General features: G+C 37.9%; 1 protein-coding gene across 1 annotated transcript; it reads left to right on the top strand.

Moving 5' to 3' along the window:
• The first annotated feature begins 8609 nt into the window (after nt 1-8609).
• Nucleotides 8610-27567, top strand: LOC104828382 (prostatic acid phosphatase-like). The gene is made up of 11 exons (XM_010562023.1): nt 8610-8723; nt 14390-14485; nt 15660-15746; nt 16708-16860; nt 19503-19601; nt 21095-21199; nt 22234-22366; nt 23779-23861; nt 25657-25763; nt 26330-26499; nt 27449-27567. Exons 1-11 carry the CDS (start codon nt 8610-8612, stop codon nt 27565-27567), a joined length of 1266 nt encoding a protein of 421 aa, XP_010560325.1.
• The last annotated feature ends 309 nt before the right edge of the window (nt 27568-27876 follow it).

Below are 27876 nucleotides of genomic sequence, written 5' to 3' on the forward strand. Positions count from 1 at the left end.
TGAATATTGACTAGTATACCAGACTGGTACTTACCAGAATGTCAAAGATATACAGACATACATTGGCATACTAATACATTTCCTAGTAGGTTGTCTGTATCTCCATATTAGGATGTCTAACTTTCCATTTTGACCACTGATAATATTTACGTTTGCAGAATGAGGGAACAGGAAGGCAGAGAATTACATTGTCTCTCTTGTATCTAGCTCTATATTCCTTTAACGAAGATGAAAAGCAAACAGGCCCCAGGATTCAAAAGCATCCTCATTTTTTTGATGATCAAATGTTGTACCTAACATTAAAAAATCCTAACATTAAAAAATCCCATATGGCTTTCTGAATCACTGATCTCAAGAAGAATCTCTGACTCAAAGGTCAGAGATTAGAAGAATGCAGGCAAGCCAACTCACCTGGTTGCAAATAATTTCCTGTTAAATATCTTGGAACCATGAACAGATTGGAAATAGTTTAGCCAGAATAAATTAATAATAGCAACTAATGATTCACAAAATACATTTCTTCACTATATTCATTGCTTACAAATTCTCAGGAAACGTATCAGGAAATTACCACATTTAATTGCACAAGGTAATTTGTCAGGGGGAGGGGGAGGTTGGTTCTGATGATTTTTTTAGGCCAAGCAACTAATATAGTCATGGAAGATGGTGATAAATACTTCATGTTTATACTGTGGTCCCTAGTAATCTAAGCTTTGTGGAAATTAGTTCCCTTCCTTCTCAAAGTAAACTGTGCAACTGACCAAGTAAATAAAAAAAATTATCTATCATATAATCAAATTTTGGCATTAATAAAGACACCAATATTTAGCCCTTAAGTTCAACACAAAGGCTGCACATTGTTTCAATTCTCAAATTTTGCTTAAGTAGAAGTTAGATGGTGTTCAGGCATATTACACCAGGTCCAGCATCACTGCTCATGACTGCCTTAATTAGTAATCCTGAGTGCTGAAAACACATATGGACCACAAAAGAGATGACAACCAAAACTGACGGTCCAATCAAAATATTTGTCATATTGTCATATCAAAAATTGGCACTTTCCCCTGTTTTATCCTAGTTCAGAATGGTTCCATCTCAGTAACTGTTGGGTCCAGATCCTAATTTTGGGGCTCATAACTCTTTTCCTGCAGGCAGGAGTTTTACACTCTCTGCTGTGCATGAGTGGCACTTGGGAAAATGCCAAGGGACACTGCCCCACAGCCTGCACAGTGCAGCACGCTGACAGAGGGACTGCACTGTGCTAAGCCACTGAGCATTACCAATTCTCAGTGAATGCAGATAGGCTGTAACGGCTAATCTTTAACTCCAGGAAGCTAAACCAAGCTGAAGAGTGATGCAAAGAGTTTACAGGTCACATTTACACCTAACATACACAGCTGCAACATCACTGATTGCAGCTGTTTTCAGCTTTGTCAAAAAATAATCTCAAATATTGTCCTCTGCTAATGCATATGTTAATACTTTGATTATACAAGCATCAGAGCATTTAATGAATAAAAGCCCATAAATGTGATTTTTTTGAATGAAATCTAGGAGTGTGAGACTGAGCTCAAAAATTTACCCTACACAGCTATTCTAAGTGGAGACACCATTTCTGAAACGTAGAGCTGTTTCCAGAAAATGCTTGATTGAAGTTTCATGGAGATGACTTGTGACCCCAGTACAGGGAAATGCAGGTGTTAGGCAAGTATTGCTATTACAGGTCACACAAGAGAGTAGCAGTATTTGAGGGTGGTATGAATCAGAGCCAAATTCCTCCACATGACGATGACCATAGTGTGGAACATAGGAAGTGAGGACAGTTGAGTATATTTGGGAAGGAGATAGAACATTTCTCTGTGCTCTTTTGGCTGCTCAGGAAGGTTTCAGTGTGGATTGGCTCACCTTTTCAACAGACTTTTCCTAATTCCATCAAAATGGGAACAAATTTGTTAACTTTTCTGCACTTAGTCTGAGCTACCCACTTGTTGAGGTACTATTAACAGATTTGCCATGTTTTTTAAGAGTGAGACCATATGCTAAGAACGATTCTCTCTTTTTGTCTTACCTTCAGGTGTTCCCTCCATGATCTTCAGTGTGATTAGCTTTATGAAACAATTCATCCCACACTGTGATGTGTCTACAGTCTAACACTTCTCATTAACTTCCATCAGCATGGCCAACCGTCTCCTGATCTTTATCAAAAGAAAATATTCCTCAGGACAACAAACCAAAACTATAGAAAGTGGTGACTTATCCTTCACGAACATTCACTTTATTTTACCAAGTGGTAAAACCCAAGTGAAATAAAAAACCAGAGTAATTTTTCAAGATCTATTCATTCCAAAGGGTCTTTGGCTGAACTAATTCAAGAATGTAATTGTAGTTAGTGTTTTGAAGGGCTATAGCCTTAATTTACAGTAAAATTGGAAAATACCTCTGAAGGCGTGTTGCCCTCTTTTAAAGAATGAGACAAGAACTTCCAGAATTGGTGAGGGAAGCAGTGCTTCAAAAAGAGCCCCCAAAAGGAGGAGTCATTCCAGTGTCTTTATACTTTATTTTATTTAAGAAGTAATGAAGCATTTTACACAAACAGATCCCAGAAGCTACAAAAATTAGGATAATGGCTGTTTACTTAACTAAGATATGTCTGTCTTTTTCTTTTCTCTGGCTTATACATGCACAAATATCCCACCTCTGTACAGAAGGAAGGTGAGACTTACAGAAAGAGTGGACCATGGATCTAGACCTAAGAGAGGCCTACAAACAGCCAGGCTGGCTACCATGAAGGCCTGGCAGGCAATTGGCTGACCCAACAAGGCTTTCAGATATTGAGTCATTCTATCTCTTTCCAAAAAGACAGCAAGGCCAAGTGTTAATTTTGAAAGAAAAATAATTTGTGGTTTCAAACATCTTTTTAAACACCTTCCTTTTGTTACGTTACCTTGATTGTGTTCTCTGATCTGATCATATAGAGTCTGTGCTTCAGGGAAGCCTGAAAGTCCATGCCGTTCTTGACATTAACAACAAAAAGATCCTACTGGCAACACAAAGTAAAAAAACCCAGAGCTACATGCTAGTTAAAACATGCAGAACATGCTGGGCAATCCTTCACTACTCACTTTTTCTAATATTGCTATTGTGAAAACAGTTTGTGTTCTTACTACAAAAGCTTGATCAGAACAATCAGATGCAACTAACTTCTGAAAATGGTGGACAATTCTTTGCTTGAAGAACTGGGCTTTCTTATTTTTTATTTTCTCATGGTGGATAAGAACTTTGCCAACAGCCTCGTTGCCTGCAGATCATTTCAAAGAGAACCAGAGTAATAGATGAGATGGAGAAAATTTTTACATTCCAGCTTCCTTTCCTTGGACCAGGCTTTTAAAATGGATGCTAAGCCTATGAAATGTATATTCCTTTTTAGAACTACAGCATAAGCGGATAACTGCACTGCATAAGCTACAAAAGAATCAAAATAATAAAAAGATCCCTTTCCCCTCTAGCAAGAATCTAAGTTTCAGAATTCTCACTGTAAAAGCCCATTCTCTTCTAAGCAGGGCCCAAGCAACAATTCCTGTGCTTCCTAAGCCAGCATAAGAAACACAGTTCAAGAAGAGTTGTAGTTAGATTTCACAGCAAAGAAGTTCAAACACACAGATAAAACCAAATTATTCCTGCTAGTGAAAAAAGGCAACCCCTTTTACCATAGCATCCAAACAAGGGTAAAAATGTTTTCTAACAGCATGAGACAACCAGTTCTAGCTGTTTCTTAATGCAAAGAAGAATAAGCTTGTTTTTTCCATATTACCTTAATGTCCATAATGGACACCAGCCAAAGCCTTCCTAGGTTTGGCAGCCCTCATAATAGAGTCAGTGCAAGCTATTTAAATGATTCATCTCAAAACCATGCAGCTGATCATCACACCTCCCATAACAAGAAGTAATTTTAAAAAAAAAATTGCTAAAAGAAAGCAAATAGGGAGGAAAATTTAAGACTCCATTTTTATCAGTATTAGTCTTCTAACAAGATTGTAGCCTTGCCTGCCAAAAATAAATTTCTAGGCATCCACTCTTCTATTCTGAACCTGTTCCTATTCCTCCTTTTTCTGAACCTGTGCCAACTTGTGTTGCTTTTAATGTTTTGTTTGCCAGATATTTAGAAGTTCAAGAGCTGTAAAGGTGGTCTCATTCTTCTTCCATCAAAGGGTAACTTTTCTGCTGGTTTCCTAGATTGGGCAAGGCTCACATAGAAAATGCAATACAGAGCTGAGACATTCTTCATGATTCTCTTTAGCCTCCAGTTCCCAGTTCCTCCCCTCCTTCCTCACCCAAATCCACCTCTTAAAAATTTTCAGAACTGCATGAAGACCCTTCTGTCCCACAGATTTGTCTGGTATGCGGGATCGTGGAGCTGGACCCTGGCCTCAGCACTTCAGTTCAGCTATGGAAGTGCATCCTAGCTGAGGCCAGTGCTCACAGAACACCGACAGAAGGTCCCCCTTTTCCATCACATCATCAGACCATGTGTTCTTCCCAGTTACAGGCCCCAGTGAATGTACCTTAAACATTCTGATTTCTGTTGAGCAAAATTAAATTTCAAATTTAATTTCTAAATTAAGATATTTCTAAATTATTTTATTCCCCTCATCCCTATTCAACAGAAACCCCATCACACACATTCTTTACAATGTCTTTTGTTCTTAGGACTATCACTGTAGAAACACAGAAAGGAAGACTTCCTTTATACCTTGTTTACTGCAAGGAAAAATAAACATCAGTGTTCATTAAGTCTGAAACATCATGCCCAGATCTTGTTGTATGAATATAAATAGGGCATGTCAGTGAACAAATAATAAAACTCTAAATGATGAACTGCACCAGCTGACTCCATTTGAAAAATCTGTCCCATAGTCTTTTGCAGGTACGAAACCATAAACAGTTTCATTTCAGTTCCTCTTAAAGAAGAAATGAGCAAAAAAATTACAGTTCAGCTTTGGAACTATTTAGAATGCAAAGGAAAAGATTTTTGTTTCATATCATGTTGCAAAAGCAGGATCACATGAAAATGCAACTCCCTCTCCTTTCACAAACAATGCATAGACAGTCCAGTCATGTTTTAAAGAAGTCTTGCTATAATACAGTAACCTGAATAGTCATAGATGCTGTGATACAGGCAAGATGTAGCTCATGATGTTCACTATTTTTCCTGTCATACACTGAAACAATGTCAACAAGATGGGGAATGAATGACAGAAAAGCAACAGTAATTTTGTGCTGCCTGGGAAATGTGGCACTGGACTGCCAGGGCTGTAATTTTCATTCCTTCCACCACCTCCTTTATTCTTTGGGCTATTTACTGAGCTTAGTGACTATCAAAAAAGAAAGAAAAAACCCCAAACTTCACATAACTCACAAATACGGATCAAATTCATTGACTAATTTTGATTCGTTTTATGGTAGTGCTACAAGTAGGTGTTCCTTCTTTTTACTTAGTGTACTTAGGGTACTCATCAGAGATGTAGCAGACACAAGCTCAAATCCCTCCTTTACCAAAAGGATCTGACTCTACATCTTCCAGGAAATAAAATCACCACCAGGCTGCTGAGCTTCAGAGGGGAAAGTGAAGAAGAATAGTGCTTTCTGCCTCTTTCTCACCACTGTTCACTTTGTTTACATATTGGCTGGTGTACAAATTAGGCTTCCTATGTCTTGGGCAAATATCTTAATCATAAAACCAGAAAGAAATGCTCCGAGTACCCTGTAACCAGGTGAATATTAAAAATTTGGGACAAACTAAGAAATTATTAGGAGACACTGAGTAGACACTTTCTTCCCCCGGCCTGCCTTAGAATAGTAACTTTGTGCTTAGGGCATTTTCTCCTGTAGTGCAAGGTACAGGTTCACGTCCCATCACCAGCCTAAGCAAGTTAATTCTTCCTGCATCACAGATGAACTCCTTTGTCCCTTCCCACTCCCCACAATTGGGTGAAATCACCCCAACCCAGGCCTGCAAGACAGTCTTTTGTTTTTGTCATAAGCTCTTTTAAATGGTGCTTGGAAAACGTGTCACTTTGTTCACTGAAACAAAAATTTTTCTTTTCTTTCCCTTTTTCAGGCCAAAAAACTTGAAAAAAAAATGATTGCAGATAAATCCAAAGTTAAGTGCTGATCTACAAATTCAGTCAGTGACAGAACCTGAGCTGTTTCCCCATGTGAGCAGCCTGGTCCATGAGTGCCAGCAGCAGTTTCATATCTGGCTGCCTTGACTGCAATGACTTCCACCCTTTCAGTGTGTAGGTTGTGCTCCACCAGCAGCAGTTACCTAAGGTAACCCTTGCGTACATTAAAGCATGGGTTCTTTTGCAACCAGTCCACTTCAAAGCCAATCTAGCTATGCTTCAGCAAGCCTTCAAGATAGATACATGCACTTAAAATAGACAATTGTGTTTAAGCTAATTCTACTTAATCTATAATTTGATAATTAAAATATATGCCAATGAGCCAAATTAACATAAGTGTGATTCAAATTGTTTAGGTCCACTTGCATTATAATGCTTGGACAACTGTAACTAGACTGATTTAGGAATTATTTTTTTATTTATTTTGAAGCAACTTTTACTGAAAAGGGTAAGGATTTAATTGTTTCAGGATATGACAAGTTTATAGCTGCCAAGTGCACAGTAGAAATTGAGACAATCCAAGACAAGCAAGAAAATTTCCAAACGAAATATGTGCTACCAACATACTTACAGATTACCTACAGGATTCCTACAGGACCCTGTCTTAACCACTATGGCACATGAATGAGGGTATTCTTCTGTTTTGGAATGTGTAGAGATTTATTTAAGATGTTGTAGTGTCCATTCTTTGGGCATAAAATAATCTCACTAGCAAAGTATACATGCCAAAAAGAAGAGTGAAGCCACAGAAAGCAGAACTATTTATCATACACTTGGTCTCGGGTTGAAATATCTTTTTTTAAGAGATGCTGGCAAAGGTTTTCTATAAAATGCAGTTGTTACATATTTTCAAACATTCCTGAATGATGCCATCCAGCATCACAAAAAAATTGAGTTCATGGCTGAAGTGAAGTTACTAAAAGTGTTCCATAATAATGAGACTACATTAGTCATAGTCACTCATCAAAGATACATAATAAACCAGCAAATCTTATAAAAACTAATCAGTTATGAATTTCATGGTAAGGCATTAGGAAGGACGAGAAAAAATTCTGAGAGCCAACAAGGGTTGCTTGATTGAAAAACTTAGGAACCACCTATCTAAAATACTATATAGATTAAAAAAGTAGGACATCCATTCTTAATTTTTGAGGCATATTAAAATACTCTAAAGAAAGTATATTTTATGCCCTGCACTCTTAAATAATAGAGGAAGATGATCAGATCAGCTTACATTTGTTTTCAGAAAGACAAAGTATTATATATTTATGAAGTATGGATTACTCTCAAACACCTTCTGCATAGGCACAATCACACCAGGAGAGACCAAAAAGGAGGGTGGGGACGTAACAGTGGAGGAAGAAAGAAGTTCAAGTCAGTGCTGAAAACTGGGCATGGACTGACAAGAGAGATGGGGAAGTCTGGGAGCCTTGGTCCTCCTCCCTTCCACTCCCATTCCTCAGACAAAATGGATACATAAGGTCATTCACACAACTCAAAGAGAACATCTGAGGCTTAGTGGGGTTTAGGGCCCTAGGGATAGAATTTCTAGTAAATGGTAAAATACCTGTTGTAGAGAATACTGTTATTCTTATTCTGTAGAGAGGAAGTCAGCAGAGGCAAGGTGAGCAATCTTCTCAAAGCCAGTGAGCTACTATCAGAATGAGTGTTCTTTATCAGTAACAATAAAAATGTGAGCTCCAGGGCTTGTTCACAAGAAATTTCTCAAATAATTGAGGCCAAAAAAGAACTGGACATAAGCAGTTACAAAAGGGGACGTATAGATATACTCCAAGGGAAAAGAAAAGCAACACACACAAATTGAAGAGCAAATAACTGCCCAGCAAAGAGCCTAAAGAACATACTTGTCGCAAGATTTATTCAACTATTTTATCTGAGGCACTGGTAATTTTAACCTACATGAAATGTTGTTTGAAATAATTATTCTGATTTCACAGTGACAATGTAGAAGAGAAAAGAAAAAAGGAGGGGAGGGAACCTGAGGACTAACTGAGCAGTAAAGAAAAAAGAGAAACAGTATTGCCTGGCTTTTGGTTCCAAGTTCATCCTTGTGGCCATACTATAGTCTGGAAAAATTCCAAGCCCTGAGAAGTGGAAACAGAACAGGCAGGTTGAAACATTAGGAATGCTTAGCAACTCCTTCATATTTTAACCTCATCCTTACACTCCAAAAGAGAAAAATATCACAGAGAAAAAGGAACTGAATTATGATTTGATTAAATAGAATGTAAACAGTAATTTGAAAACAAAGAGCGATGCAATTTGTTGCGTAGTCACACAACATTCCTCTTGGATTTGAAATTCACCGGCAGCAGTTCCACCCCTTTTGAAAGTACAGTCTGACGTCTGGGCTGTTCAGCCTGAGCAGCTGCTAGAGCTACAAAGCCTTTTTCATCCTCTGCCAGGATGGGAGTGATACAGCTTCCCAACCCATTTAGGATCCTGTGTTTTTCTTTTCAGTCTATCCTCGTTCTGCTTCAACAGAGTACTGCAGAAAGAGAACTGAAGTTTGTGGTTGTAGTAAGTAGATTTGTTTTCTATTTTGTTGTGGGGAATACAGGGAATTTGATATGGCTGTCAAATCAAACAAGTTGTGCAGTTGCTTTGCCTCTTTTTAGACAGAAGTAACTACTGCTGCCCTTTTGCTTACTGAGTTTAAAGATTTTACTTAAAGAAGCTAAAAATGCCTCTAGTTATAAGAATTTTCATCTTGTAACCCCTAGTTATTATTTGAAGATAACTGAACAGCTTAGGTTTGTGGTAGATGCATTAGTGCATAGGAGTTAAGACAGAGATCTGAGGTCTAAGTTCACCTGCTCTTGCTTAATTTAGCTGACGCTCTGATGCATAGCCTGAGAGCTGGTGATTATGGCCTGCCTTCTCTGTGCTTGGAAGCTGAAGCTTATGATGTTACAGAAGTTACTACAAAACCAAAAGTATTTTCCATTTCAGAATAACTGAATTATCACGGCAAGATACTGAGAAACAGAAAAGGGCATTTTTATGTAGAGATTTGAGATAGATGTTGCATTAACTGCAGTTAGGTTGAAAATGGACTGTAATCAGTTTTTTGCTGGGCCATTTCTTATTTTAAAGTAACTAGACACTACTTCAATGTCACTTTCCCCAATACCTCAGGAGAGGTTAATTCAATGAAACAGTTTGGATCGTGAATGTTGCATCATAGTCCTTTTCATTCTAATTTCTTTTTTTAGTAAGAGGTATACTGATAAAGAATAGTTAGTCTAAAGGGATATTTTCAATACAAAGTTGCGGGGATTGGAATTCACATTTATAAATAGGAGTTTTAAGATCATCTTCTTCCACCTTTCTCTGTTTGAAACATTATGTGCACATACAGATAACAGACAGAAGTACAGTGTCCAAAACATATCGTGTAGCTCTAGATAAAGTATTTCATATCTGCTTGTCTGTTGGCTGCATTGTAGATGTGCCACTTGGAGAGAGGCCAGAGTGCACAGAAAAAACCAGTTCCTACTACTCCTGCTGAGGCTTATTATTGCTCTATCAGACACTATACACGGCAGGGACTGAATGCTAATTACAGCAGCATTCTGTGTATAGCAATATACTTTAGTGTTGCTTCAACGATAAGAGGCAGTCAGCAAGCCTTGGAGAATTAACTCTTTGAATGGAAGGAGTCTTTTATTGAATTGCAGCTGTTATTGTGTTCTAACAAGGAATGGTTTCACAGAAGGAGTTACAGGAAATGCTCACCATTATGGAGACAGAGGCTTCCTATCCAAAATCAGCTGCTTACCACAACTATGCAGCCACCTTCCCCACCTATCAAAAAAAAAAAAAAAGATAGCACTTTATTTATTTATAGGGTAGCTTATCACAATTAATATTAAAATAATGGGTAAATTTAATTTAAACTGTCATCTTTTTATCCCTGATACTTTTCCTCAGACTGACCAATCTGCCTAAAAAGTTACAGTAGACTTAATCTTATTATCAACATACATCTCTTTTCTCAAGGCATGGTTTCTGGGCATGCAATTGAATTTGCCTTCTGAACTCACTGATTGAATTTTCATGGGAACAGAATTGCTAGCATAAATAAATAGGATAGGAGTTGGCCCAGAACATTTCACGGATATAATGGGATGTAATGGCTACAATCAAGGTAAGTCTAAAAGGCATCTTTCTGAGGTAATTTAATAGCCATTTTCCAGCTGTACTCTGTAAGTTGCTATGTTTTCACCTGAGAGTATTACTGCATTGTGAAAATGTGTCATAATGAGTTTTTCAAAACTTTCTTAGCAGAATTGCACAATATAAAATGCATCTGCAGGGGAGAAAAAACAGACAAATATTCCCTTTTGCTCACTTCTAGAATTGCGCTACGCTCTGGGAAAGTGCCTTGCTCTCTCCTCACACTTTCCCTCTTTGTGCTGATACTGGGTGCTTTGATTACTGGCTGCAAGTACTTTTGGCTGAAAAACTCTAATTGAAGCCAATTTGTCAAAATGCTATTTTAATTTTATCACATGTAAACATTAGCCTTCACCATAATTCTTGTGCACAGAATTTAAACTAGATGTATGAGAGGAAAATAGGAAATATGTAGGACCATCAAGTACTCAAGTAGAAATGAAATACTGATTTATTGCCTCTGTATAAAGAAGTTCTGACCTGTAACTTCTGCCTCCACACAGGCACTCGTTTCACCTGTCATATACACAGAGAAGTGTGGTTTCTGAGGTACTGTGATTTCATTATGTCTTTCTTCTTGTAACTCAGGATAGGAAGTGTTGACTGAGCATGTTATCTATTTGTCTAACCAAGCCAAGCCATCTGAAACCTTGACTAAACATGCTCAGTATTTCTGCATCAGTGGTTTCCCTGAACTGGCAGCATGACTGGTTCCATTTCTCTGTTGTTTCTTCATTCCTATTGCTGGCTTCAAAGTAAGAAATCTTTCTGTCTGAAGTTGAGTCTGTCAGTAAAAATGTTTGTAAGAGGCTCACTATTACTCAGAGACAGGTAATTCATTGCAATTCATGGCATTTCTGAATGAAGATTTTATATATACTACATATGCCATATTTTCAGTTGACCCTAACCTCCACACCAGTTTTTCTCCAATATGATTTTTCACCTGACAACAATGTAAGCAAATGCTGGCCAAAGTGAGTCATGTGGCCATTTCCATCTGAAGTGGTGCCCCTATCCATCTATTGCTTTTGAGAACTGACTGAGGTGAAGCACTTCAGATAGAAGTGCTGAGATTAATATACCAAACAGGTGTGCTTTGCTCTTCTTGTGTACATCCTCCTTTCCCTTCCTTCCTTCTTCATTTCTAGTCTTTTCACCTTTTATGATGCCTCCTTGTTCCTCTTCTCTCATCTTGCCATGTCCTATGTCTTCTGAAAGGTCAGGAAGGCAATCTGTAGGCCAGGAGTAATAAATGCTGCAGCAGACATATTTTTAAATGAAATTGAAGGATCAACTCCTTTTTAACAAAATCCAAATGATAAGTGTTGAGAAATACATATTGATGAGCAAGGCAACCTTTGTAGGGATATATTTTCCTTCCCTAACAGTATCAGGGGTTCTAATGAAAAAGACAAACTTTCAAATACACAAGCTCTTCTTGAAGTTAAAAAAAAGTCTCCTAAAATGTAGCTATGACTGAAAAAGACCCTTTTCGGTTAAGTGGTCATTCATAAGGTCATTGTTTCATTTCCAACTACAACTGAAGCAAGGTCATTTTCAGAAGTAGGTTTGAGGACAAAGACCAATTGGCTGAGAAGCTTAGTCCTTCAATTCCTAAAACCAGGGTTCTGCTCTTGGAAGTATTTATTTCTTTCTTGCTACTTCCAACTTAGTGTTAATATCATATTTATATGTCACTGTGCAATGAAGATGCAGAAATACAAACAAGGAACTGAACTTTTTTTCTATTTTGTGGGGACTTAAAGAAGCTGTGCTGCTTTTTAGAAGAGAACACCCTCCACTGCTTCCATTTCTTAAGGTTACAAAGAAAGAAAATATTTTTCTTTACATCTCCTGCTCCCACATATATTTGAAAATCTTTTGATCTTGATCTCTTTTGCCCTTCCACCAGTATTTAAAATCTAACACATTTTCAGTAATTTTTCACTAATAAAAAGGGCATTTTTATTGACCAAGTATTGATTCATTGCTACATATTGCCTAAAAAAAATCATGTCAGTCAATTTGAGCAACTGTCAGTTACTCATAAAAATGCTTTTCTGTAAAGCTGGATAATTTAACAAGAAAGTATGCAGCTACATGTAATTGGGAATTTAACCTTCATTCTTTACAGAGGCATCAGCTTGTCCAGAAAAGCTAATGAATCCTACCTGACACCTATGTATGTCAGCATGTCAAAACACCAAAGAAATAAGCAGTAACACAAAAGTCCTTCTCACTCATTTTTCTTGTATGCAACTGAATCAATCACCAGGCAATGTAGCTCTTTTCCTATTCTCCTGTTCACTAGAGGTGCAGTGAGAACCAACTGAGGTTCCAGATTAGTAAGAAAAGACATGTACAGATTCTAAAATTGCATAGAGAAGCAAAAATAAAATATTTAAGAAAGATCTTATGGACTACTTTGCTATACTTGAACTCAGAAAAAAAAGGTGTTTTTTTCTTGAAACTGTGCAGTTTCATGTTGATCTCATGTTGTTGATGATAGTGAAAAAACTCCTTGATTTGCTGAAAAACACTCATTTCAGGTTGGCCACATCTTCAGTGAAATTCAACTAGCAAAGCAAAAAAATAATAAGCAGTTTTCTACATGGTTCTAATGGTAACATCTACTCTAGCAAACTTTGCTGTCTATTGTAGAAAACGAACAGAGGGAGAAATCCAATTATCTTTGCCTTTAAAGGATAGTATTCTCCATCTCTGAAGTACCTGCTCTAGCACAGGTTTCTGCACATTAGTACAAAAAGTTGATGAAAAGGGTGTGTGTTGTAATTAAAACATTAAGCCACACTGCTTGTGTTTACTTTGGAAAACATAAACATAAAACACCTCCCAGTGGGAGTGGCAAACTAACCAGCATGTACAAACCTCTCTGATGTCTGGGCAAGAATGATGTGGCTTAATGAGGCAATGGAGAGTATTAATTATAAACAAGCTATATACCAGTGAGGTATTATAGAATAAATGTCATTTTATGAACAAATATACCATGCTTCCACATTGTCATTTTATTCTGCAAAGTCAGGAATGAAGTTGGTTATGTGAACATTGATACAAACAAAAGTAACTTTTACAACAGTTTGGATGAGCGTCCTGGAAGATTGTCTGGAGCCCTGTGAATTTGTATTCCAGCATTTCCTTTCATGTGAAACTTTTGTGGACTTCATTTTTCTAAGCCCATGACATACTTAGGGAGGGTAATTCAGAGTTTTTCAGAACTATTTAATCTAGGTTTGGCACTTCCTTTGTATGCTGGAACAAAAATACACAAAGGCTCATTTAAGGTTTCTGATGTAAAAATCATATGATTGAACATATCACACTAATATTCACCATGCTGGAGTGTCCAGGATAGGAAAGCGACCAAACTCTTTGCTCTCACTGAATTTAACAGAAAAAATATCCTACAGACTTTCAAAAATATTTTCATACATGTATGTGAAAGTATTGATAAATTTTAAGTAAGCTAACTGTAAATGTTTATACTTTTGCATCTTTATATTTTAGGATGATTGAGAAATCAAACATAAGATCCATGTGTACGTGGAATTACTTTTAAAGATACTGCTATGAAAAAAGCAGTTACCAAAAGTTTCAAGTGCCTATGCCAGAGTAATTAAATACTCATATAAGCACATCAGTAACTGGTTTAATATTCAGAGGTGTTGAGTGTCCAAAATTCAGATTTCTTGTCTAGGTGCCTAGTTATGGATGTAATCTCAGCGTTAACATCTTGGCTGACTAATTTTATGTTCTAGGAGGAAGAATCATCAGGCTCATGCCCACTAAATTGCTATATAATTATACCTATTTTTGTGTGTAAAGAATGTACTCCAACCCCACTTGACTAGTTTCTGCAGACTCTCAAATATTTTTATTTGAAAAATGGCATTGGAAGTATAACATATGCTTGACTTCTAGCTAGGTAAGAAAGGAATGTTAACAGTAATTAACTCGATTTTTTTTATTGGTAATGTTGTTAGGTTTTCCGACACGGTGACCGAACACCAGTTGTAAACTTTCCAACTGATCTACACAAAGAAAGTGAATGGCCCCAGGGATTTGGACAACTTACCAAGGTATGTTGACTTTCTTAGAAGAACTTATATATGCTACTAAAATAGGAAGTAGGCACTCCTAACATTGATGAAGTTCTAATGAGCATTAAGCCCTGGGCCCTGTGACAGGGTAAAGGAATGACACCTGCCCACCAGTTCAAGCAATAAGTCCACATCTCATCATTTGACTGGTAACCACCTACTCACAAAAGAAGGGAAGTCTTGCAGGAGAAGGCTGCTTCTGGGGACAATGTGACTTCTAATAAAGTTGCTTTCAGCCCAGAGTTTCACTAGGATGCACTGAACCTACTTCTTGCTCTGGCATTTCAACATCAAGCTGTAGCTCTTCAACTGTATTTGACATATGAAATTCTGGAACAAAGAGAGGCTAATGCATTTCCTAATAATACTTCATCATGATGCAGAAGAATGAATCAGAGACAGTTCAGCATTTAGTGTTTGAAGTGAGGCTTGAAAGATCTGTAAAATTCAGACACTCAAACAACACATTACTATTGCCAGCTACACAGCTTATGTTGTAAGAAGAAAAAAAGTTTCTGCTTTGGCACAGATTTTTTTTTAGAGCTTTTTGCTATCTTACTATCTTTTTAGCAACAGTAGTAAGAATGTACTTCTCTGACAGCTGAAAGTTAAAAATTTCAGCTCACAGCTTTGGAAATTAATAACAGAAGACAGTGTGCAATCTAAGACAAATGCAGGTGCACCGAGGCAAAGATGGAAGGACATCACTTAAGGCATGAAATGCAAGCCACAGATTTATTAGGTTGATCAAATAGCAGAGCAATGACAATAATAAATACTAGGTTATCAATCCACCTTTCTCAGCTGTCACTAACTGACATACATTGTGAAGAACAATGTTGATCATGAATAACTCCAGGAGCATCTACAGAGCTACAGCACTGTGGAAACAGTATTTGTATAGAATCAAGTGCATTGCCTTTCCTGTAGCACATGTTGGAGTCTTAGCATTTCAGAAAGTATCATTTTTTCATAGATATAAATGAGCATTTCTGTTAAAAATTCTAGATCACCTACAACCTATACAGTACATTATACAAATGGTTAATGATCACTGATTGCTGAAGACAAAAAAGAAAATAGAAAAGAAACTTCTACATTAAGATTCTCCAGTTACCTTAATCTAATAGTCATCCGTATGCTTGCCTCGCAGACTGGAATGCAGCAGCTATTTGAACTTGGACAGTACACGAGGGAAAGATACTCCAACTTTCTGAACAGCACATACAACCGGCAAGAGGTATATAGCAGAACTGTCTGGAGGACATTTCTCTGGCATAGAGGAACTATGGACTTGTGCTAGATAAAAGCACATCATCATATTCATTTCATTAATGGAAAAATTAAGGTAATAGAAGAACATTTTTGAAAGTCAGGCTTTTATATCAAGGTAAAAACATAGACTAAAGCCGAACTTTCAGCTCCTACGTTCACTTAGGGTCTTCCACTGCCCAGTTTTCCAGGACTGAACAGCTCCAAACCACTGAATGAATTGGAAATTTATACATAGTGACCCAATATTGTTCTACCTTGTTGAAAGGTGAATGCATATCCAGCCATGTGATGGGCCATGCTCACATACTTCATCCTGTAAAAGAGAGGTCTAACAGTTGTTTGGATGTGCTTGTCATACACTACAGATCCATCGTGGGGCAGATACCACTACCATTTTGGTCTATACATGAGGGATGCATTAATAGGAAGGCATAAAAGACTATAGCTTTGCCATGCTTCCAAGAGATGTTTATGGTTTTAAGTGCCTTAATTCCTGAGGTATAGCAGATGAATCATAGAATCATAGGATCGTTTAGGTGGGAAAAGACCCTTAAGATCATCGAATCCAAAAGTAAACCTAACACTGCCAAGTCGACCACTAAACCATGTCCCTAGGTGCCACATCTACACGTATCAATGTTCCTCTGAACCTCAGGAGATTGAGAGCTTCCTTCTTTTAAATCATGCTTTCTTATTCTTCTTAGTTCAGTCTGAGGGTTAGATTCCAAACTGAAGGATACTTTGGCAATTCCATTTATGCAAATGAAGTAGGGCCCTAGAAAGCTGAGTTATGGTTTCACTGGTTTGACTTCATGCAAAAACATAAAACTGAAAACGAGAAGCCAGGATTGATGAGTTGGGTAAAATTTCCTTATTATTTTTATTGTTTCCATTTTATTTTTAACTCATTGCCATTCTATCTTCAGTTTTACATCCAAAGTACAGATTATGATCGCACCATTATGAGTGCCCAGTCATACCTTTCTGGCCTCTTTCCACCAACTAGCAGCCAAATTTGGAACCCTGAGCTTCTCTGGCAACCCATTCCAGTTCATATTTTGCAAAAATCAACAGACCGGGTGAGTACTGGCTGGACACTTCCTATAACACCTCAAAATTTTCCAGAAGCAAAAAAGACAAAAAAGGGGGGGAAAAGTTTAAAAATATTTTCTATTCTTTTTGAGTTCAATCTAATAGAAAACATCAACTGCAGCTACTGGCTGACAAGCATGTCATAGGTCAACTGCAATAGCTGCATGAAAATCCTCCTTCTATAGTTGCAGAATACCTGAATTGTTGTCCACACTACCATTTTCTTCAAGGTACAGCTCTAACATTTCTCCTGGCAGGGACACTTTTGGACAGTATTATAGGGAAGTTGCCCTAAACCTTTATAGAGAACAAGTGCTTTTCTAAGCACCAATCAGCTAGACAGACCTCCCCTGCTTGGCAAGTTTGTTCCATAGTTTATTCAAGGAATGGAATTTTCACCAGCCACAGTAATGACCTCTCAATTATTACTTTCCTATTCTGGTAGCATTCAGGCACCCTAATTACAGGCAAGGGCCCTGTTATGCTCAGTGCTATACAAATGTTTAATGAAACCCTAGCACTTGCCTTGTGGTTCATAACAAGAGCAGACCTACTTGAATAATAGGTCTTGCAGAAGTTTTACTGTATGTAGCTCTCTCTGGCTGACTCAGGTTTAGATCATAATTTCACTGGCTTCTGTGACAAGGACTGTGTAAGGAACAGTGTGTTGAACAAGGATAAAAGTTACTGAGTGTAATGACAGAAAGGCTAATTTTCTTCTGCCTTTGAGGACAGAGTTGACTTTAAGGAAATGTATACAAAAACCCTATTAAATAACTGCCTGTCCAGTCACCAATATCAGAGGATGGACTCTGTCATTAGGGGATGGCTGCACCTGCCTCCCATTGGCATTCCTCCATTCTTGGAGGCCCTGCTTGAAAGCAGGTACATAGAGAAAGGGTTTCCACAAACTGGATGAGGCACAATGTGATTCAGCTTGAAACTTAACTCTGTCCTTCAACAGAAAAGAATACTGTCACTGTTATTTAAATGTGGGACACTAGGGGAAGTTCTTTCACCAGAAGACCAAAAAAGCATCAAAGTGGTCAGAGCTTTGGCCAAATAAAACCTCAAAGCCCTTAGGGTAATCACAGTGCAGTGCAATGACCTGTTTGGAGAAGGCAACCTCATTTGTAGGAATCTCTAGTACGTCATCACTTCTGCAGCTGCTTCAGGTGTGGGAATTGATGTTTCACTGAAACACACCTCTGCTGCAACTCAAAATTCCTGTTAAATATGCAAACCACCTGGAAAAAAACATTGTTCCCTTGTTAAACCAAGCAGATGTTTGAGGGTGTTGTCAAGCCCTAAATAACACAAAGTGGGAAACTGAGGCCAAATACAGTCCTGTAAAAAAACCTAATCACAGTTTATTTTTCAGCCACTGAGATCTATCAAGACCTGACAGGCAACAGTACTGAGTAATGCTTAATGAGGCCAAAGGGAGTGCCTTAATTAATATCACCTAGAGGGGGATAATTAAACCATACAGCAAAAGAAACATTTGTTATTGTGTAATTAAACAACATTCCCCAGTTTCATATTGCAGCTTTGAGCCTTCACCCTCCAGTGTGCTGCTGTTACAGAAAAAATGCACCCTTGGAAATCTGTCCAAGTGAAAGTGTGCTGGTGTGAGCTGGTGGCTGCTGCAAGCTTCACGTTGATAAATCAAAGAGAAAAGAGACGCACTGGAAGCGCAGTCTGCTAAAGCTCACCCCAAGACAGAGTAGACCTTCTTGCACATACATAAGCCATAGATATTAAAGTCAATTTCTCCACTGTATATTAAGTCAGTTCCTTGAAATTATTTGGTTATAATATTAGCGCTGGGTAAAAAATGCTTTAGTGGTGTGACATAAAGTGATGAACTAGCACAAGCTTATTTAGTTCATCATAACTTTCTACTGACACTTTATGCTGGATCAGGTATCATTTGTCCTTCTGCAAGTGGCATAAAGCATATTTGCCAAAGCACAGTTTGATGGATGCATACATATTGACACATGGTTCAGATCAAATATGTACTATCAGGTGATATCTTAATGCATAAATTTGCAGTTATTAAAAGTGAATGATACCCCTAAACAAGAACAGAGCCATTAGGCTCATAGCTTTTTGATATTTCAGGAGCACAGTTTATTTGTTTTGAGTTCTGTCCATTAAGTGGTACTTAAAATGCTTACCATAATATACTGGTTACCTCCAAAGAGATGAGAGCAGGATGTGTAGATGCAGAAGCAATTCAGATTCCAGTACCAGGTGGAGTCAAGCTGCAGAAATTAAGAGGGAAACGGTAGCTTTTTAAATTTCCTGATCATGGATCCTAATCCATTTCTCAAAGCAGTCCCCTAACATATATGCATAATTGCTTTTTGCCAAAATCAGTTAAACCGAGGGAAATTAAGCTATTATAGCCACAAGTAGCTACTGAAAAGTCAAGTTACCACAGTACATTGCTTATGTTAACTGAATTCATGAACAAGGTACCCAAACAAACCATTATGGAGTAGCTGTAGCACAGCCATGAATCTATCTAATAAATATTACACCAGCAATCTCAGCAATAGAAAAACTAGAGTTGTGTTGATTAATTCTAGAACTATTCTAAGTTTTACTTCTCTTGTTTCAGAGGCTGCATTTTCCTCTGCCTGACTGTCCCCTTTTTGATGAACTTCAGAATGAAACACAAACATCTAGTGAATTTCAAAATAGAATACAACCATACATGGTAAGACAAAATAAAAAGGAAAAGGCAAAAGAAAAAGGAAAGTAACTAATATGTAGAAGTTATGGAATTGCATTGTTTCCTTTTGATAAAATTAAAACATAAATACATGCAAAAAATTTTTTTAAAATCCTGAGGACTCTCTTAAAATAAGAAATTTAGGCCAAAATGATCAGAAAGTATGTTTTATATGCTTATGCATTTCTCATACTTTTCTATATTAATCTTTTGAAATGTGAATTTAACATTAATTTTCTGAGACTATTTGGAGCTGCATATAATTAAAGTTCCATGATCTGAAGGGAGAAGAAATTTCCATTTTTACAGGGTAGCACAAAACCAGTTCTAAAAAATCTGATAAATTTTAAACTTGGGAAGGTTTATGCCTTTGTGCTGTGATTTTCTGAAGTTGACACTGCAACAGAGAACTAAAGCAAGCCCAACCAGGCGAACACTCGTACTTACGTAAATTTCTCTGAGATGCATTTTGGATCCATCACAAGACATGCTTCTGTTTTGCCCTGACACAAATCTTCACAGTCAGAGATTCAAAATTTCCCATTCCAGTGCTGCAGCAGGATGTAGGTACAGGGATGGCATACCTGCCTCAAGCAACCATGTTCTTCTGGATAATAATTGCTCTAGATAGTAGTTACTGCTGCTCTCTTGTTTGCCAACCATGCACTTTGTAATAGCACTACTGCACAGATAAAGCAGGCATCTCATGTTCCTCATACCCTGACTGCACCTGTACACATTCTCTCAAAGTCACTTCAGACTTACTGCTTGGGCTAAACCCAACATTTTCCTTTTTTGGTTTAATTTTATCTTTCTGCTAGCTCAGCTACTCTGGTCAGCCTCCCTCACATGCAATAGGAGATGAGTTCTGACATCACAGCTATCCTCTCGCTCAGCTACTAGTATGAAACATGTAACATGGGAATAAAGGATATTAAGGAGTCCCTTTATTCTTCTGTGGTAGCATGTAGCAAGAATCCCTATGGGAATTGTAGTGGAACTATTACTTAGATATTCAGCTCCCTGTCAATGGCAGAAGGAAAGCCTAGTTTCCTTTTCAATTTCTTTTTGCCTCATCCTGAATATTTGCCTCAGCTCTCTTTAATTTTCTATTTTCTCCTCATCTTTTTCCTCATGTTCCTTTTCCTGTAGTGCCTTCCTCTTCCTTATATCTGAAGGTTTGAGGTGACTGAGGTAGCCTCCTGGAGCAGTCAGAAGAGGGAGAGAAGAGTGCAGCAGAAAGAGCACCAGACTTATCCATAGCAGGGCTGAGAAAAAGCAGTGTCTAAAATAGAGATCAGTACTTTGAAATAGTTACAAAATGAAATCTGGAACCAAAATCTTCTGCTACAAGGGTTTCACCTGTGTGAAGTTAAACACTACTGTGTTACCAGGTTGGGTGCTAATGAATCTGTATGCATATATGTTCCATATGTATTGACCATTTGTGGTATATTCTTCACTTTTTTTCCCCCCAGGATTTTTTACAAACAGTGGCAGTTAACACAGGACTTGAACTAAATCATCTTAAAATACTGGACAATTTCCAGCTCTGGAATACATATGATACTCTACACTGTGAGGTAATAATAAGACAATAGAGGTCAGGAAAGAATATAACTCCTAGTTGGGTTTCAATTAAACCATGACAATGTGGTTTCATAGGAATGAGTTGCCTTCTCTCCTGGATTTGTTTTTTCGTTGTTTTTTTAATTATTATTTGAATTTAAGTTCTAGTTTAGCACATTGGTAAAAGATAACCCAAAAACATGGTTTACAACTTGGGAAACTGTTGTTTCCATGTGATGTTTTATTCTGAAGCACCAGTATCAAAATCCATTCCCTGTATTCCCTCATTTTCTTTCCCAATACGCTGCTGTAGAATTATTTGAGCATGCTGCCTAGGACATATTTATGATTTTTAACAGGAAAATGGAATTATTTGCTTTAGCCTATCAACAGCTAAACATCAAAATACTTAGATGTTGAAAATCAGAGGTAAGATTATGATCTATCAGTTAGAAAAATTAGATGATGAATTCTACCAGTGAATAAAATCAGACTAGCCTCAAGCATGGGATGATCCCATTTGGCCCCAGTCATTATCAGCAGCACATGAAGGCTGTTGAACATACCCTCCACACACTGAGGCACTTAAACACTGTAAGACACTGTCACTCTTACATGAGTGGAGAGTGACACTTTTCTGTAAATGGCCAGTGATGGAACTGGTATCTGGACAGCTGTATGGAGAAGGCAGGAAAAGTTGAGGCTAGGTTATACCCAGAAGACCCAGAAGAAAAGAAGAGGATAAGACATATGTCTGCAATCTTTCACACTCACAAAACCAAAACCATGTATTTCTATAGCAAGAACACATTATACCTACAAGGAATCCCCTTCACACAGGTGTTTCCCCTCTTCCCATTCACCCACTTCTGGTTGATCCCCATTCCCACAAACTGTATTTCAGGGCATGCTCATGAGTGAAACCACACTGGGCAAAGAATTGCAGGATAGCCTCCGAGAGTCTAAATGTAGCAGTGTGAGGCTGGGCAATAGGATGATGGAACCCAGTAGAAGAAAAAAACATTGTTTTGTTTTCCTTTATCACTAGGCTATTCACAATTATACTCTCCCTGTATGGGCCACCAAAGATGTAATCGACAAGCTGGAAAAACTGGCAGAATTGTCCTTACTGTCGCTATTTGGGCTTTATAAAACAGAAGAGAAATCACGACTACAAGGAGGTAAATCAAAAAATGCATAGCTCTCAGAAAGGAGGAGACAATGCTTATGATAACATGCAACATCCTGTCACCTTACTCATGCAAAGTTATTGATACAGAACCTTGATTTGTAACTATGGACAGTGGATGCCATATTAAGCATGAAAATATGTGCTGAACGCTGGCATCTGCATGGATGAGATACTGAAACAAGGTGTGAACATTAATGTCTTTAGTTATCCCATAGTTTTTAAGAGATTAGGATTTTGAGAAAGCTTATAGAAATCCAAGGGAAAAAATGAAGCCCTCACGGGTATGATCATTACTTGTCTGATATTAGGTTAGATTAAATTTAAGTTCTGTTTCTCAATGTTTATTCTAATTATTTCTTGATCTTGTTTTTCCCTTTGATGTCCTGGTTATATATTGTGTCAAAACCTTGGCAACACATTGGTAGCTCTCTGAGAGACTGATATAAAGCTGCTCCAAAACAGTCTGATCAGAATAGAAGATAATTCGTGTTACGTCTATACTGCAAGAACTGGGACTACTGCTTAGCTCCAAAATTGGGGCCCATGGGCTATGCACATTCTGACACTACTTCAGGACACAACCCAGACATTTATCATATGATCCCCAGGTGTCCATCAGCAGGAAACCCAAACAAGTGAGCTTGAATATCTGCAGGATGGAGCATTTGGGGCTTGGCTTTGTAATGCACCTACCCTGCAGTCTAGACCTAGGCTAAGAATTATTAGCAGCCTCATCATCTTGGCATATACATCACTGGATCAAGCCATATAGTAATTACAGGCTCAGACCTGCATTAAAGCCCACTAGCAGGTAGCTGGCCGTATCTTGTGGTCAGGACTTTTTTTTTCTAGTGTTCATGGGCATACCAGTTATGCCCTTTTTCCCTCAAATGGTATAAATTGTGCTACAGGGAATTTCTGCTGCCCTTATCCCATTGGCTTTAGAATATCTCTGGTCTGGAGAAGGAGTACAAAAGAGCTTTAGAAAAGTGAAGAATTGATACTGTGTGACTTGTTGGAAGTAAACAGTTAAAAATATTTCTTCAGCATCTAGAGAGGAAGAGGCTAGCACAGCTGTCATTATTGCAACACTCCAAACAGACAAAAAATGATGGAGAGTTGGTCTCAGCACAACAGAACTGGAAGTGTCATTAGCCCCAGTTCTCAGGACAGTTCTAGATGATTTCCTGTAAATCCTGCCTCTTCACTTGACCTGGATGATGAATGATATATTTCACCTCTGTAATATCTTCTCTCTAGTTATGAACTTTTAGTAAGCTAAAAAATGAGTATGAGGCTTGAGTAGATGTCTTCCATTTGATACGCAAAATCTTTTGCCTTTTGGTTTCTATGCAAATGTTATATCTTCATTTTCTTCTTCCTTGTTCCCATCTTTTTAAGGTGTCCTTGTAAATGTTATTTTAAATAGTATTAAACAAGCTGCCAATTCTTCAAAACAAAGAAGAATGGAGGTCTACTCTGCAGTGAGTATTTTCATCTATCATAAATCTTGCTATGATTTTACCAACAAAAGACCCTGAAAGAGAATAATCAGAGTCTTCCTGTAAGTTAAATGAAAGAGTAATACAATACAGTTCAATTCAGCTAACAACCTGAACACCAGTACGTACAAGAACATAGCAGGAGCATGGATCTCACTTCAGTTTCAGTCAAATTGTACTTGGTAAAGAAAACTATGTATTTTATCATGCATTTTTTCTGTAACTTAATGGTGGAGTTTCTATATGTTGCATCTTTCCTTAAGTGCTCCTGACCCAGAGATGCTGGCCCATAGCAGAAACCTCCAAACCCTTCCTCTGCTTAGAAAGGGATGATACTGCTATGGATTCTTTTTTTATTATTATTTTAGAGGATGCAGAGGGCCATTTGGGTCAGACCAGGATCCACTTAGCTCATTCATTATCCCGTCTCTAACAGTGGCCAAGAGCAGGGAAGAATGTGAGAATAATGCCAGCACAGAGTGATGCTTCCCCTGATACAACCTTCCAGCAATCTGTGGCTTAGGGACTTCCTAAGATAGAATCTGTGTCTGTGTGTTGACTGGATCTTGACAGACTTCCATTAATTTATCGAATCACTTTTAAAATGCATTTATACTTTTGGTTGTGCAACATCCTGTGGCAATGAATTGTGTGTTGAAAGAAAAAAAGTACTTCCCTTTTTTTTTTGAAACCTAATACTGATTTAGCTCCTTCCTAGCATTTATATTGTGAGAAACAGGGAATAGTTATTCTTTATTCACTTTTCCTGGGTCACTCATGAATTTACTATTTTCTGTCACACCTCTTCCATCTTTCCTTTTCCAAGAGAGTCCTACCCTATTTAATCTTTCCTCGTATAGAAACCACTCAATATCTTAAATCTTTCTTGCTGCCTTTTCTATGTGTTTTCTAGCCCTACTATATTCTTTTTGAAAAGGAAGAAGTGCATCCAGAATTTTCACTGCTGTTTTAATGCCTTGAGGCCAAGTATACTCCTATTTTTGAAACTGATCAGTCTAAAAAGTTCCAGATCCTGACTAATAATGAAAACATAGCTGTTAAACTATAATGTAAATAAGGCTAGCAAATATGTATATAAAGATGCTTGCAAAATTTAGGCATCAAAGTGTTTGGACTTCTTTCCTTCAGCTCCTCCTCCTGGGATACCCTGCAAGAGGAGGGCTAATGGGGAGGGGAAGAAACTGCAGGTGGGTGGATAACTGATTCCATCAAAATAGAAGCCAAACTGAGATTTTATTGTATAAGTCCAAACAAGAGGAACAATAATTTAAAAAGTTCTGGAGTGTGTGTGGAAGCGAGAATAGTTTTTGTACACAACTATTTCTCTGGTATACTATCTAAAACCAGTACTTGTATCTTGAAATGCCATAGGATATACTACCTTATACTGCCTTAATCTGACCTTAGAACCAAAAAAGCTCCTGAAGGAAGGAGTAGCAAAATGCACTGAAAAACTAAGATTTATTACTCAGACCATATCTTGCTTTCCCCCAGTATCTCCGTCTCCAAAATTTTGCCAGATGGTGTAAGACACATACTGCAGTAACTCTTTGGAAATGCCCCCTGCTGTCTGTTGTAATCTGTTAACATGTTTTTCCCAATGGAGAATATACTGAATATATTTTTATGGCCAAATTTACACAGGTTACGTTTTATCTTGATTTCCACTCCCTCTCTACTCTTGTCTCATTACTCTGGATAAATGGTAGTTAACTTAACTGACTTTTAAGGTTGGATTTTTCTTTTTTTCCAATAGCATGACACCACAGTTGGGGCCCTACAGATTGCTCTCAATATTTTCAATGGAAAACTGCCACCATACGCTGCTTGCCAGTTTTTTGAACTCTACCAAGAAAGCAGTGGGCAAGTATCTTCTTATCTATGCAAGAACAAGGAGTGTTTGCAATTTGGTTCCCCCTTCCCCCAAATCATTTTCCTTTCAAATACTGTGAGGAGATACAAATGAATTTTAAACTGATACATAACTAAGCAGTCCATAGACACAAAGTTATATTAAAACTAGAAAAAATTACGTTTGCTGGATGTGCATGTACCTGTGTACTTTGAAAGATGGGAAGATAGCTGGCCTTACCAGCTGGAAATAAATGGTAAAATAATTTTTCCTGATTCTTGAAATGATAGCAACAACATTTCCAAGATATCTCATAAATCCCAAGGTAAATCAGTTGGCTTAGAAGAGCCTGGTGCTGTTGCCATTCAAGCAGCCTTCAGAAGGACCTTTTGAGCTGACTCGTGATCTGTGCAGTAATGTAACCAGCTTTGGCAAAGTGGCCTTTCACAAAGCCTCCATTCTCAAAGAACAGGTTCTAGAGTAGGATGTTAGAGCCTGTCTCCACATTCTGTCTCTAAATAGGAAACCTTCTATTTAAGAACCTTTTTTAAAAAATCTTTTCAATGTTGCTAATCAGGCGATATAGCATTGAAATGCATTATCGGAATGACTCTTCAAAGGATCCTTACCTACTCACCCTGCCAGGATGCACCTCTTCTTGTCCGCTTGAGAAGTTTGCTGAACTAGTTTCTCCTGTGATTACAGAAAATTGGTCAAAAGAATGTGGGAAGAAAGACAAAATGAAAGGTAGTGTAACCGCTCTGTATTTTCTACATAAGACATGGAGGCACAAATTGTATCAATGGCTCCAAACTTTGTACCTTTCACACAATAGATTTAGATGTCCACCTTTAACAAGTGTGGACCAGCTTTACTATGGACAGGGAAAGCTGATAGAAATTAAATTTCTCTGAAAATGTAAAGAGTAGACTTGCCCACCAGTGTGAAGGCAGTGCTATTATTAGCAGACTCACATAAGGAGCTACCTAAAGGCCATGGCCAAAACTACAGCTCTGCTTGTTGAAAATGCCTGACAGAAGTATGGATGTGGGTGCTATGCAAGGAGTCCTGTGTATGTTGGACACATCAGACCTTCTGTAGATGTAAAGCAAAAATGCCTTGCACATGCACAGTAAGATTGATGCATCTGTATTTCTGGCACAGGTACTATGCATTGAGGATACCTTAACCTCCACTGTACAGACAGAGAGCAGCTGATCCATGCAGATATAGGAGCTATTTGCCTCGGACTACCAACAGCTGACAGCTGATAACCTCTTCCTGCCTGAATATTATTTCCAGGAGGGGAGTGAAGGGCAAGGCAATACATGCTCCTTTCCAATAGTCCTGGTATTTCCCCTTTCCTGCATATATTCAGTATTTTGCTGATCCCTGATGAAACTCCTCATTTGCATTAACTATACATGGTCCCTCTTGCCCTGTGAAAACATAGGAGTAAGATTTACTCATGCACAGGAAGCTATCTATGCATTTCCAGGACTGAAGTATATGTTTTTATACTTAAGTTGCATATGTCAGTAAATGCAGGCCATGTGATCTTGCCAGAAATATGAACAAAATGTAGCTATATTTCCATTGTACAAATTTGTAATTAGACTGTTATCTCTGTATCTAAAATGATATACATGTATGTCTTTCATTAAGTCCCTTTTCCTTTATTGTTTTTCCTTCACAGATATTTTTATCGGATTTGACGTTGCTGTTGGCTTGTTGTTCATTTTTGACCTTGTACTGCTTTACCTCCTTTATCATTATGGACGCTGCAGGCGCAGAAACAATTACCAAGACATTTAACGGGGAGGTAAAGAAATGAAAGAGAGAGCAGCTAGACATCAAGCAATCCTTTAAGTTGCTTATATCCATCAGTTTGCTCTGGCCAAATTAGTCTCCAAAGCATATTCAATAAATTTGAAGAGCTGAGGTATCTGTGGCCTAGCTCCTGAAAGACTAAACATCTGCAGTGAGAAATACTGTAGAAATACATTATTGTTAAGAATTTACTTTTGTAGGAGGATGGAATTACTCCAATTTATATCTTTAGGTTTTCTACTACTATTAATCACTCTTAAGTCAACCAGTGGGGTGAAGGGATGCTATTGCCTA

Source organism: Haliaeetus leucocephalus, unplaced genomic scaffold (assembly GCF_000737465.1).
Source record: "Haliaeetus leucocephalus isolate CR32 unplaced genomic scaffold, Haliaeetus_leucocephalus-4.0 Scaffold153, whole genome shotgun sequence".
In the NCBI taxonomy this organism is placed as follows: Eukaryota; Metazoa; Chordata; class Aves; order Accipitriformes; family Accipitridae; genus Haliaeetus; species Haliaeetus leucocephalus.